General features: G+C 40.8%; 1 protein-coding gene across 6 annotated transcripts in view; it reads left to right on the plus strand.

Moving 5' to 3' along the window:
- The window catches only part of ccdc88ab (coiled-coil domain containing 88Ab), a 61,587-nt gene that overhangs the window by 5,852 nt on the left and 41,459 nt on the right, over window positions 1–14,276 (plus strand). For all 6 annotated transcript variants that reach the window (XR_012772552.1, XR_012772553.1, XM_075479484.1 and 3 more), the window contains exon 3: window positions 5,832–5,940. Coding sequence is in view for 4 of the 6 variants with exons in the window: in XM_075479484.1 (XP_075335599.1) it covers window positions 5,832–5,940 (109 nt within the window). In the remaining 2 variants the exon portion in view is untranslated. The remainder of the gene's footprint in view (window positions 1–5,831; window positions 5,941–14,276) is intronic.

Here is a 14,276-nt window from a genome sequence, read left to right on the forward strand (position 1 = left end):
AGTTCATTTGCTGGTGCTGCTTTTTTTTTTTTGTAGTTAATGCAAACTCAACATTTCCTCCATCTGTTTCTGGCCCATCAGTGGCTCAAGGGATTTAATCCCCTATGTCCCCTAAAAGACTTTTGCTGTGAAACATCAGCAGGAATTGGGGAGTTCCATTAACTGCAGCTTAACATGGAACAATTAACATCAGGGTAGTAATAGTCATTGACTAGGCACAATATTTCTGTTCCAGAGAGGAACTCGAAGCAGCAGACATGTAAGTAAAGGAGGATTATGCTAGTGTGGGGAAGAAATTGTATGCATTTCTGGATTTTCTATTGAGATTAGAAGACAAGTAATTTTTGAATTACTGTCTGTATTTTAAGAGTTGAAGAGCAGCAGTTCTGCTTCAGATCACCGAGCTTTACAGGAATGAGTCCAGCTGCGGTTCTTTTGGATACAGTGGCAGAGAAGAGAAATGGGAAGAGGCCCCATTGAAACAAAAAGACAAAGGCAGGAGAGAGCCAAGACACGGAAATGGGGTGGTGGGAACTGTGAACCACATATAAACGAGCAGATCTACACTGGTCTGTTTGTGTACCATGTAGTAGTTCCCATGAGAAAGAGGGGATGTAGTCTTGACTCTTTCTGTGACAGTCAAATATTTGACATACCTGCAGAACTGTCTGAGATCTTTGTAGCCTAAGTCTTTTAAGGCTGGTCATTGATGCAGTGCACCCACTGTTATAAACACGATCATGATCAGGCTTTTTTTTTTCTTTTTCAAATTTGAAGTTAATTTTGTTTATCAAAATATTTTTTAGCTCCTTTTAGCACTTCCTGTACTTGCAAATATCTCTTTGGAAAGATGACCAGTAGAGCTTTTCACACGGCATGTTCAAAGAGGGACGGATGCGCTTCACTGCCACCACAGTCCTGTTTGAAAGGTACAGAGGTGGAATGGGGGCCAAATTGATGTGGATCTATTAAGCTGTAGGTGACACAGCATGACGCACTTGTCACTTTGCTGATTTTGTGATATTGGCTGTCTATTTGTGAGCACACAACGATATGGCACTGATTCGGGTTTGGTCTTGTCTGTATGAATTACAAAAGGGGAACGACGTTAGTGTACCAATGATGGCTTTGTGTGTGTGTGTATATTGTGTGATTGCAGTCATGCCTCAAATGATGGAATACATGATCATGGAAATATGAAATGTATTTCCCTTTTTAATTTTTTTTTCTAAATATGAATATGGATAACTATAACAACTGTACATTGTACATTCTTTGATTGTTAATCAAGTATGGACCGTTGTTTGGATTGTTTGCATTTTTCATACAAAGAACACAGTGATTTGTTTTGGTCAACATATTCTGCAAAATTCAGGAAACAATCCAAAATTAATTCTCAGAATTTTCCTAAACCTGGAAACTTTGCTGACAAAAATAGATATTTTTTTGTGTTTATGCCGTACTTATTAATAGTCAAAAAGTTTGTCTTATTGTAAAACCGATTCTATGTTTAAGTGTGTTGAGAATTAACACTTCTTTGCCAGGTTTGGTTTATTAGGCTGACTTATAGTTATCCACACGTGAACTGTTAACCCGAACACGGCTGCTATTAAGTCCTCGCCTTTTCGTGCCGCCTTGCTCACATGGAGGCCAAAGCCCACACTCCCCCGCTGTGTTTGGACAACATAGCTCTATCTCCCAACACGTGGCCAAGTATAGCTCATATTTTCTCTTTTTTTTGTGGGCATTTCGGCTGCTTTCTGTGTCTGATTGTTTGTGCATGGGCATGTGCCTGGCTGCCCAAGCTGAGCGTAATTCAGCCTGTCATATATAGGTTAACACTACTCCATAACCTACTCAGCCAATCAAAGCTGGGTGATGGGAGGAGGAAGCCCACTGGCCCCAGGCTCTAAGGCTGCAGTGCCAATCGACACAACCCACGGACTGGCTTATTGACTGGCCGTCTGGCTGACTTGCTGACTAGTTGTCTGTCTTGCTAGCTGTTTAGCTGGCTTTGTCTGTCTATCCCTAATCTAATTGTGTATTTAAAGTGTTAGATTTACTGTATCAGCAGGATCAAGGAGGGGGAGGTAATAAGTGTAATTTTTTACAGCTGTTACTCTTTTAAATCCCCGTATTTATTCGCTGCCTAATCCGCAAGGGTTTCTGTCTGTCCTGTGCCTGTGTGTCGGAGCGTCGTCATGACTCTGTTATTGTGGCCGCCATGTTCTCAGCAAACTGAGGATGATGATGATGGAATGCGTGAATGGGGAAACTCCTGCCTTATTTTGTCTCCCTCACATACCCCGTTCACCACATCATCCTGCTCGCCCTGATAGGATTACAGCCTCCGCTGTGCTTTTTAATTAATGGGTTAAATAGACCCCCCACATTGGACCTCGAAAAAGGGCTGTGAATGTGGAAGGGGGAGATGGGGAGGTCACATGACTGTTCATTTAGACCTGTATTAAAGAGCCCTGTGTCCTTCTGATTAGCATAAATGTGTGTGTATTGGGGTGGAGGCTGATCAAAAGACTAATTAACACCTCGACACTGCAGACAGTTGACTTAAAAGGCTTTTTCATTTAAAACCAGGAATTCTGCCCTCTTTTTTTGAAAAGCTTCATTAGATGAAGTATCCTAGGGTTAATATTAGTATTTCAGGGTTAAAGCTATTTGTTTACTTAACAGCTGTTTTTGGTTTGTTTGTTTGTTTGTTTGTTTGTTTTTATCAATGAAACTTAAATTTGACTAAACTAATATTTTAGCTCCTTATAATAAAATGAGCCCTTTTTAGTCCTGTGTATGAAGCTAGTTTGAATAGCTTCATGTTTGTAATATCTCTGTTCTTAGCAGAATCAGAGCAGCAGCATGTTATAGTGATAGAAAGATTCCTTTTAACCAGAAGTCCCCTGTGACTATCTGCATTAATGAAGCCGAATGTCCTTGAGGAAAATACAATCCTTCACCTTTAACCTCCTCTCTCCAACTGAAATAAACAGATAATTCACATTAGAAATCTTGATTCTAGTGTGCCTTTCAGGAATATACAGTTGTTTTGTTCTCGATTCAACAGTTCAGATGCATGCCATGCACACACATGCATGACTTCACATGTGGTAAACACTGCATGCATGCATGCATGCATACATTCATAAGCAGCCAGGACCCTCCTTCCTCCCTACTCAGGGTGGAGGAGGGTTCTGACCCTCATATATAGGTCATTGGCTGTATATGCTCTTAATTTTAAAGTGCATATCGTGAAAAAGAAAGCTGCCCATTAACCTCGTTGATGTAAGACTCTACTGAATTGAAGTACATGAGTTATTGTTGTTTTCCTACATGATCCTTAGACAAGATGGGACAAGTGATTTACTATTACAAGTGATCTTTCTTGTTCTACAATCATGGAAGGGAAAGGATGTCACAAATGATCAAAATAGACTGCCCCAGGTGTCTTAGAACCAAGTAGAAAACACATATGCTTGTGTCTGTGAGCAGGACAGTGTCAGTTCTGTAAAGTAAAATCTCTCTTTTTTTACATTCGATTTCAATATAAAGTACTCAGTTTTCAGTTTTGAATGTGAAAGTTACTTTAATAAGAAGAACACTTTAAAGTGATACTCCGGAGTAGATTCAACCTGGGGTCATTTGAACCGTGATATCCAGCCAAGTAGCCCACCCGAAGTTTTTTCGATATTGGCTGAACATCAGCTGAGTTACTGAGTTATCCCGAATAGCTTAGTACAAGGGTTAATGGATCCTGGTCCGTATCTCCAAAACTACCACACTAAAATCACATGCCATGACACCAAACTTCCACAGTAGTACAAATATGGTCTGTACTCACAAAGCGATGTATTTGGAAGTTTGAAAATAGTCCAGGAGTTTATTATTATCAACACAAGCCTGATAGCTTCTCTGCAGCTAAAGCTGCGTCGACGTCACTTCAGGGAGCTGGGAGCTTCAAAGTAAGATGAGGGTTGATCTACTACTGTAGACAACAAAGTATATGCTATATTCTACATGTTTTTTTATGAATTTTTATGTTGTAGAGTTGTGAAATTATTTTATCAATGGAGAAATTGAGCAGCCTTCCTTTGTTGTCTACAGTAGTAGATCAACCCTCATCTTATTTTGAAGCTCCCAGCTTCCTGAAGTGACGTCGACGCAGCTTTAGCTGCAGAGAAGCTATCAGGCTTGTGTTGATAATAATAAACTCCTGGACTATTTTCAAACTTCCAAATGCATCGCTTTGTGAGTACAGACCATATTTGTACTACTGTAGAAGTTTGGTGTCATGGCATGTGATTTTAGTGTGGTAATTTTGGAGATACTGCCAGGATCCATTAACCCTTGTACGAAGCTATTCGGAATAACTCAGTAACTCAGCTGATATTCAGCCAATATCGAAAAAACTGCGGGTGGGCTACTTGGCTGGATATCACGGTTCAAATGACCCCAGGTTGAATCTACTCCGGAGTATCACTTTAATCTTAAATCTAATGAACGATTGAATTGATAAACATCTCAGGGACTTCTACAGTACCTGTAAGGATTTAAAGTAGCCTATTACCCAAGTGCATCCAGTCTAGCCTTGGAGATGAAACCCAATTCCAATTCCTCCCCTTGGCCCTATCATTTGGCCCTACCCATTTGTTTTGCACAGAAAAGATGCTTCTCTTTCAGGGCTCAAGGAGTTGTGGTCATGTAGCGCCTCAGTGGGAGATTTTGGACATTAGTTAAAAAGAAAAGGGGCACCTTACTTCAGCAAACTGAAGTCCATGGGGAGGAATTTGTATTATGCCAAATTTAGCTGCAAAAGAAGCCATGTTTTTTCTGTTTTTTTTTTAACGTTTATTGATAAAACTGAACAAGAAATGAGTTTACTCTTAATTTTTTTTGTGTCATTACAATTTCATTCACTACTTCAGTCTTGCTGTTATCGTGGTCAGTAGAGGAAAGAATGATACCCAAGACCCTGTGTTCATTTCAGTTTTCTTTTACAATTCGGTAAAACATCAGCTCGTGTGCAGGCTGCTGTGAAAAGTGCCTCGGTTCAGTGAAGTGCGGAAGCTAGGAACTTTGATCTTTCCTCTGGGGATCCGTAGATTATCACATGAAGCCCACCGGGTTACAAAGTAAAGCAACTTTTAAGTTGGTGGTTTATGCAGTTGTACTGTACAAGTTTAACTTGGATTCATTTTGGGATTCTAATTTTTATTTTTATGTTTTTTTTTTAACATTTTCCATAGCTATGCAAATTTTGTTAGGTGGAACAGAGTGTGCAGAATGCGAGAGCGTCGCTCTGCTTGTTGACGCCCGTGATAATATCACTCTTCACGCATGCTTCCCTTAACAACCCTTGGGCAGCACTCTGTCTGAAACACACATCCTCTGTGTTCTGTAAGCACTAAGAAGAGTCTTCTCTTTGGTTCAGAGAGATTCAAAGAAGTGGTGGTCACACTTGGAGGTCACATAATTACTGACATACCCCATTTAAGTGTTGCCTGAAAACTTCAAAAAGTTATTTGAATTGCAGTAAGGTCAAGTATAGATTTGATTTGAGGGCTGGAGTTGACACGGCCTGACGGGCTGGGGGTAACAGAATTAAAGGGCCTTTTATTTATCTCCTGGTCTTTTTACAGGTTTATGTCATTGAATTTACTTAAACAAAGATCCACAGCAGCTTTGTGCTGCTAATGTTTTTGGCCAAGCTCACATCCGTCACATTAAGCAACAAAAGCTGTTCAGTGGATCTAATGTTTGTCAAAATTTCATATGATACTGGTGGTGATTATTTCACAACATCTTTCTATTTTCTGTTCCAGAAATCCTAAAGCCACTGTGCAGAGGACCAACAAGAAAGTGAACAATGACCCAACACTGCGCATCCAGAACCTGTCTATTCTTATCAGGCAGATTAAAGCCTACTATCAGGTAAGAGTTTTATTTTATTTTTTTATGTGTACGTGATCAAAAGTTAACAATGTCCATGTTAAAATGAAGGTCACAAGCTGTATTTTAGATCTTTCTTCTTAAAGAGAAAGAAATGGATCTGTTGGTGCAGGTCAAACATCACACTGGCTAACCTCCCCATGATCTCTTTTGCCCGGGCTCATGTGGTCTTCATTCAAATGATAGGTTTATACAGTTTCAGTTACAGTGGAAAAATACATCCAGACAACACTTCCCTCTAAGCTTTCTCTCGACCGGCACACATTTAATGTGTTCAACAAGCGCATGGCTCTTAAAGACTTGGCTGTGTAAACAGAGATATATTTGCAGATGTGCTTGTGTATGATGTGGTATCATGACCCTCATCCAGACGGCAGAAGGCAGCAGAAGTAAATTTAAAGAGACATCAGGAATGTAAAACACACTGATGTGGCAATGTGTCCCCTGCTTACATTGAACGTCTGGTATTTATTTATTACATTTTTATTTCAGTTCTCAGTTCTGCATGTGCACCATTTCCCCTCTAGTATTCTGTGCTTGATGCTAAGGATCATCACCCAAAATGAATTGGACACAAGTCTGAGATGGATTTAGCTTGTTGGATGTATTTTAGAATGAGACCAAACCCCAAAAAGGACCTTGCAGCATTACCCAAATCCAAACATGAAAGCTCAGCTTTACTCAGAGATGTGAGGAGGATACATGCACGCAGAGTCATGTTTTATCTCTTGTTCAATCTATGTTCACTGTGTAGCACAGTATCAGCTCATCAAGCTCCAAAACGCTTTGCTTTCCATTATCTCTACAATTAATCGTTGCTTGGACCAAAAGGAAGTAATTGCAACGTCCCATCATTCTAATGAACTAAATAAGAACGGAAGAGGAAAGCTTAACAAGATATCATAAAGTAAGGCTCACACTTATCACATGCAGCGTTTCAAGCTGAACTAAGTGCAAGTGCAGAGCGGGAAATATTGTGCTAATACCTTTGTCCATACTTGTACTGGTCCATCTTTTGACCACTTTAAATTCATTTACCCTTGCACTTACCGTTGGGCATGGCTTTGGCGCTAAGTGGTTACTTTTCCGTCTGTTCTCGGGCAGTATTGCTTAAACTCAACGTCGGTTCGTTTATTGCGCACAACCGTTAACTGTAAAACCTGCAAGCAGGACCCAGTATGCTTTTGTGATATTGCAGTAAGTGAGGAATATTGTCTCGGCCAAACAGTTGCACCGAAAGAAAGACGGATTCCCCAGATTTCTGCTCAGGAATTTATTGCATAAACCGTTGCCTTAAAATAAGAAAGACACACATTTGTTATAAGGTCATTGGTAAGGCTTGCTGTGTCTATAACTAAAAATCCTGATATTTTCATTTAAAACTGAAATGACCCCGAGCATTTCTTCAGCTTGCTGCTTTATAAGTGCATAGTGTCAGTGTCACAGGTTATTAGTTAATCGTGTTGTTGGGTCAGTGTTGCACTGCCTGATTGTTGAACACCCTGTTAATCACTTCTGGGTCATCTTATTTAAACAATCATGCCATTGTTTAGCCTTTGACGTTAAGCCTACAAAAGCTCTAATAGGCTGCTTCAAAAAGCTGGCAGAATTATCTGCTATCAGTGGCTACTGAGGGTTAAGTAGTGATGAGCAAAGTTGGTTGATGTTGAGAAGAAAGGAAAGATTAAGGACGCTAACCAGGTGCATCATTGTGACCCTGCCGGAGATTGGACATAAACGGCCCTTAACGTCATGTATTTAGGCTTGTTACAATAATGATCTGCTCCATCTTTTAGAAGGAGGTAGGTTTTAAAAGAAGTTATGTTTGCGTGCAAGCATAGGTTTGCAACATTTAAATAACTTTTTTTTTTTTTGTTATAGTCATATTTCCATAGTGTCCAATGCACAGATATGCTTGTACTATCACATCTCACTCAGTTTGCTGATCAATTTAAGAATTTTCTCACCCTTTAAAAAAAAAAAAAAAGTATTGTGCTTCTCTTTCATGACTAATTACTTATGGATCATGATGGATTAACGTGGTGATTGTGGCAGTTGAATCTGTTGTCTGATTTGTTTCACTGTTAAACAAACGCGGAAAGACAAATTGCAAACATGTGGCTAAACTGGGGTACCGTTTGGGGAACTGTGGTCTCAGATTTAGGTGGACATGGTAAGGCAACAAAGACACGCTTGTTTCTCTGTGGTGTTTGATTAATCCTCCCTGTTCGTCTGTGCATCGCCCTGTTGACCTTTCTCTCACACTATTGTTCGGCCACTTGTGTCTGCAGGCTCAGCCCCACAGGGACCACCTACAGGTTTAAATCCCTTGCTGAGTGCCGCGCTGCCCCCATGATGGCCTTTTAGGGAGTTAGCCGGCCAAAAAAAGAAAAAGGTTCCTCCATAAAATGCAACTGCTCATGTTTTGTTCAAAAGGGGGATCTTGATATAGTATCAGATGGCATAAAAAGTCATAAGCAGAAAACACTTATTTAGCTGAGATCCTTCTAGCTATTTCATTTGCTGAACATGGTATGATTGTCTTTTACTTTTCTTTGTATCTGATTTGCAGCTAGAGTAATTGCAGTGTATCAGTAAAGCTTTGTGTCAAGAGCAGACGATGTGTATTCAATCAAAAATGCTAAATCAGATAAAAAATAAAAAAAAAAGTTTAATGCCCCAAAGTGTAAAGTAAGATATAATGTATGACTGATGCGGCTTACTGCTAATAGTTGGCTTAACTGGTTGAGCCGACGTCCCGTATACGACGCAGCCATCCCTGGTTTGAGTCCCGTCATTTATTATCGTACAACTTTCAAATAAAGGCAAGTGCCAAAAAAATCCTTTAAAAAAGAAAAGTAAACAATGTACGACTATTAACGATGAGTGCTCGTGTTAGTCCTTCACACGATATTCACATCAACGTTATTCCGTTTTTGCACATCAAGTTGTCTGCCCCTGATTCAGCCCCCCTCCTCTTTCTCTTCAACGCACACATTACATCAGCCCATCCCCTCTCACACTTCAAATCAATACATAATTGATACAGAGGAATGCTTGTTAGATTTTGTTACAAGCTAGATTTTATGAGTTTGAGACCTTTTCACAAACATGAATTACTTTTTGTGTTGGTCAGTCCCTTTCTTTTCATCTCCTGTCTCCTGACTGCTAATGTGAGGGTGTTAACATATCCATAATTGTTGAACAAAGTAAAGGCTTTTGTTTCCCTGCAGGTAGTATAGAAGTTTCCTTTTGTTCATGCACTGTAGCGCTTCAACCTCAGTCACAGTTTCAAAGCTAAAGCTCAGGAAAATGTGTTTGCCATGTAATGATTTTGATCACACTGTACTTCAAACACACAATAAGTCTGCAGTCATTTAGGCACGAGGGGGGAAAAATGGCTTTGATACGTGCTTCTCTGGTGATGGTTGTTCTATTGCTTACTGGTTTCACTTTTCCATTGATGTCTGTAAAACTGATATAATTCAGGTTTTTACTCTAATGGATTTAGCAGGTTTTCTGGTTACTGTATTACTCGGCTCTGTGAAAAGGACCTGGAAGAAGTGGGAGCTGTGTATGGTTGGTTAATCAAGTGATTCAATAACTAGAGCTCTTTTTTTTTTTTTTCAATGAGATTATTTAAGTATTATGCTGTGATCTTTGATCCAAATTGCTAAAACACCACTCTTGGTGAGGAGGATTGAAGGAAGGAGTTTATTAAATTGGAACCGTTGCTTAGACCCCAAAGGATCCTGTGGCGTCAAGAGAAAACTAATTCATTAAGCTTGTTGAACCATTAAAAGCTGACTGTTGAGGACCTTTGCTGCGACTTTCCTTTGTCCTTCACCTCCCCCATGCCTTACCCCGTGTCTGTGTATGAGACGTAATTCTAGGATCAGAGTGTATGAGGAGAAGTGTTGAACTTGACAAGAAGTCCAATAATGATGGCTTTCATTTCATCGTCTGAATTCTCTCGGGTTGATCTGAGTTTATGTCCACATGACATATTGTTGCGTTCCTTTGTGCTCGAAGTTTCAGTTATTGCTCTGTTAAAGTTGATTGTGTGGGAGGAGTTCAACGTCTAGACAGGCTTCGGCCTTTGATTTTAGAATCTGGTAAGGAGATCAAGGCTGAGTAGCTGTAAGCTGTGTGTTTATGTAAATGTTTTTGTGCATCTTGAGTGTGACACAAAAAATACCAAGATGTTTTCAGTGACATTTTCTAAAAAATAAGATGTATTCGTATGTTCATATCATTGAATTTCAGTTTGGACATTGATTATTTCGGTTTCACAGTCATTCCTCCGTCATTTCTGTTCTCCGACAGGTTCATAGCTCTGGTGGTTAGTCCAAATATATATGCTGGGCCTCTTTTTAATTTAGTGGCCTTGGTTTGGCATTCTTAGGCAGGATGAAACATGGACTCTGAGCCAAAGGAGCTAAAATCCTTGTGCTTTTACTGGCTTTTCGCAGAGCTTGCTAAGTGAATCCCTTTGCCCTGGTTTATGAAAATCAGCTCACAGAGCATCTGGTGTCAGTCAATGTCAAACCCAATCATTCAAGGGTTTTACATTTTTCCACTTGACACAATACATGTCAGTTTTTGTGTGAAAACTCTGTAAGCTGAGGTGGATGCTATTAAACATAAATGTAATGTGTGTTATCTATTGCACTGTAACTTTTTCTCTGGTCACATCCTTAAAGCTTTAGACGTTCCCTTTTTTTTTTAAATAAGAGCACTTCTGTCCTCTTTGCCACAGCTTTGGTTTGGGGTGTGGCATAAACGCTGGGTAACAGAGGCCACATTCATGTTGAGTGCGCCTGGCCCCGACACTCGGCAAGGATCTTTGGTCAGTCTCAGTAAATCATATAAAAATGCTAAACTCTGCTTTATATATTTTTATTTGATGTGTTTATATCAGCTCGTGAGCAGCTTGAAAATATTTTCATACCCTGGGCAAACTAAAACTTTTCAGTTTCTCCCACATTTTGTTTCTGTTGTTTTAAGATGAGTGTTCAGTGTTTGCATTTAGTTGTCCAGGTTTCAGAGCTAATCAGTCTGGTAGCATTCCGACTGAAAAAGGATGGGAGGGGGGGTTAAAGCTAAGTTAAAGCTTTGTGCTTTCATGGCTGACTCACTCCCTTCACTTTTTTGACTCGGCTGAGAGAACACACTTAAACTACTGACATGAGCAAACCCTTTAACTCACCTGTTGTCTCAGACTTTTTATTATCACGTTTCATACAATTTTGTTTTGACCAAATATTCTTCCAGGACTTCAGCTTACTTAACTGTCGCCTGGTTTGTATCATGAAATGGGCCCCTTTTTTTCACCTCGTTGGCCTAGAGCAGGGCTACCCAAATCCGGTCCTCGAGGGCCGATGTCCTTCAGGTTTCAGATGTTTCCCTGCTTCAACACAGCTGACTCAGATGAAATGGCGCTCTTCAAAAGGTTGTTAAACCAGCTGATGAAGCATCGATCTGAATCGGGTGTGATGGAGCAAGGAAACATCCAAAACCTGCAGGACGTCGGCACTCGAGGACCGGATTTGGGTAGCCCTGACCTAGAGCTAGTGCTGGGCGGTATGACCAAAAATACATATCACGGTATTTTTTTCACGGTATATCACGGTATTTTTTTTTTCATGCATAATTGGGTGTTCACAGCATTTTCTACAGATTGAGAACAGAAAGCAGAAGCAGGGAAAGGAAATGCAGCTTAACGAAGTATATGAATACAAGTATTTTTTAAATAGCGTTAAAAATAATAATAATAACGAAACGCAATATGTGGCGGCCGGTGTTGAATAGCCCCTTTCACACTGCGACCCGCTACCTTAGCGGGTCCAAATTGCACCTTCGACCTGCGTCGAGCAATGTGAACGCTTGGCTTGTCAGGGTGACCCGTGTCGCCTGAAGCCGAGTTCAGGGGGCGTTGCCTAGTGGCAGAGCGTCACATGAAACACAGAAAATGCTGGGCGTGTACAATGACGTAGGCACAAGCCATGCGTCGGAGGTAGGGTTAAATACACCTGTCTGCATCAAATTTTTCAAACAAACGATGGCGGGACACCTTGAGATATCGTTTATGCAATTGTATATGCAGTTCATGGAGATGTTACTTTACGGTGTGTGGATGGTTACAACGTGGGATGCCGCCGATGAACATATGCGGAGAATACGGGAGCACTATAACCTCCAAATTGAGGAAATCCAGCTATAATTTGAAGCAGAAGAACGCGAACACCGTCCCCGAAATGTGGCGGAAAACAACGTCCTCTGCTCGGAGGCTGAGGAGCTCGCGGACCTCCTTGTCTCCCCAGTTGGCCATATTAAAAAATGTCTCCAACTTGATGTAGGCTAAAACAGAGTAAAACTTGTCCTCACCTGTCGCTGTTGTTCTGAATCAGCTGCCCATTCTGTCTTTTAAACTCCTCACGTCACGCCACGCCCACGTCCGACCCGCGTCGATTGCGTTCACACCAAACTCGGCTCGGCAAAAAGACTAGGGTCCGACGCGGGTCGAAAGGCGAGTCGAGTTGACGCGGCAGCCCGGGTCGGCAGTGTGAACGCAACAGCGGACATGCTAAATTCGCGAATTAAACGTGGGTTATTCGGCAGTGTGAAAGGGGCTTTTGTGGGAAACACTGCTATCCACCTTCACCTTCGCGTAATGCAAGTGCTTATTACCACCTCGCACCCATAGACAGTAAACATGCGTGTTTAGAAGCGCAACACTGAAAAGGGTCCCGTCTCAAACAATGTCGTGCGACGCAGCGTTCCCCCCGTTGTGTAATCAAATACACCGGTATGGCGGTAGGCTATATTAAAAATTCATATCATAACGAAATTATAAACCGGTATTCGGTGTGAACCGGTATACTGCCCAGCACTACCTAGAGCCTTACAAAGATACTCTGTTACTGGATCAAAGTAAGACTGGCACGCTAACATAATCTCTTGTATCCATTTATAACCTCAATCCTCTTCAACTGGAGCTCTCAAACATGGACAAACATCTTCCTCGTGCTGCCTTTTCCTTCTACTTAGAACTTATATCCGTTTCAAATCAGCCTGAAATTCTAAATTTTGACTCGTATTGCTGGTCCTTTCAGTGCCAGTCATGGTCAAATCAGATTATTAGGGCATGAGCTTGAAGCTGCTGGCTAAATGTGTGTTGTCATGCACACTCACGTGATTGCTGGTCTGAATATCCTGTTGATGATGTCAGATTACTCGCTTAGTTTTGAAGCAACCACACAGTTAGTAGGCTGGCAGACATCGCCTCAGGCAACAAAAGTAATTTCATAGTTTTAGGTCAGATTGAACCTACTCATTTTCCTCCTTGTTTTATCAGTACTGGAAGCAAAGCAGACCTGCAGAGTTTATTTAGAAGGACCATCATGTAACCATTTGCTTGATTGTGGAGCCCTGCTAAAATGAATGTATTTTTACTGTTTTCTTGTTAACTTGAAGTGATTTAAAAAAAAAATTTAAAATTAAAGTTTCTTGAACAAATATCCATGTGTCCATTTAGATTCAGCCTTACTGGAAGCTGCAGCACATCCAGTTCACGTCAAACTGACACTATTATACTCAACGGCCATTCAAGTGTCACTTATTCCTGCCGGCTTTCAACTTGCTGCTTACTGTGATGTATAAAAATCACTTTGGGACTTATTTGTCCATAAATGTTCCCTCAACAGTTACATCATGTAATCACAGCTTGTAGTGGGAACAGGCTTTTTTTTAGTTTCAAAACTAAAACTTGCATGTGTACTCGCATGTCTGCAAATGGGTTATTTGAGCTCGTGTATGTGTGCTTTGTTAAAACCGTACATGTAAGGTGAAATTTCTGGGAGGTAGGTTCTCATATGCTTAAAGGGAACTATTTTAGGTGCTAGCAGAGTCATAAGGGGAAACTCAAAGCTTTGTTCTTCCTGTTCATCACTGAATAGTGAACAAGAGCATGTGTGTTTTTACACAAAGCACTTTGAGGGTTATGATGACCGGGAACGGAAACATTCCTTCATTGGCTTTTTCTGTTGTTGCTTGTCACCACAGATAGGAATGCGGTGGCATGGTCAGATGATTGATGGTCGATCCGAGTTTAAATTGCGTCGTAATTGCTCTGTCACATATTAGCGGCGATGGGCTTTACTGTGGGTCCATTACTCAGTGTTTTGATTAAGTTTTCTTGTGGCTAAAAGTAAGAGCTGTTTATATGGGTGACGTTACACCAATTTCTTTTGAAGTGTATTTGCAATGGTGGTTTCCACCATAAAAGAAATTCTGTGAATCACTATTGGCTGCATTTC

The sequence above is a fragment of the Odontesthes bonariensis genome, chromosome 2 (assembly GCF_027942865.1).
Source record: "Odontesthes bonariensis isolate fOdoBon6 chromosome 2, fOdoBon6.hap1, whole genome shotgun sequence".
In the NCBI taxonomy this organism is placed as follows: Eukaryota; Metazoa; Chordata; class Actinopteri; order Atheriniformes; family Atherinopsidae; genus Odontesthes; species Odontesthes bonariensis.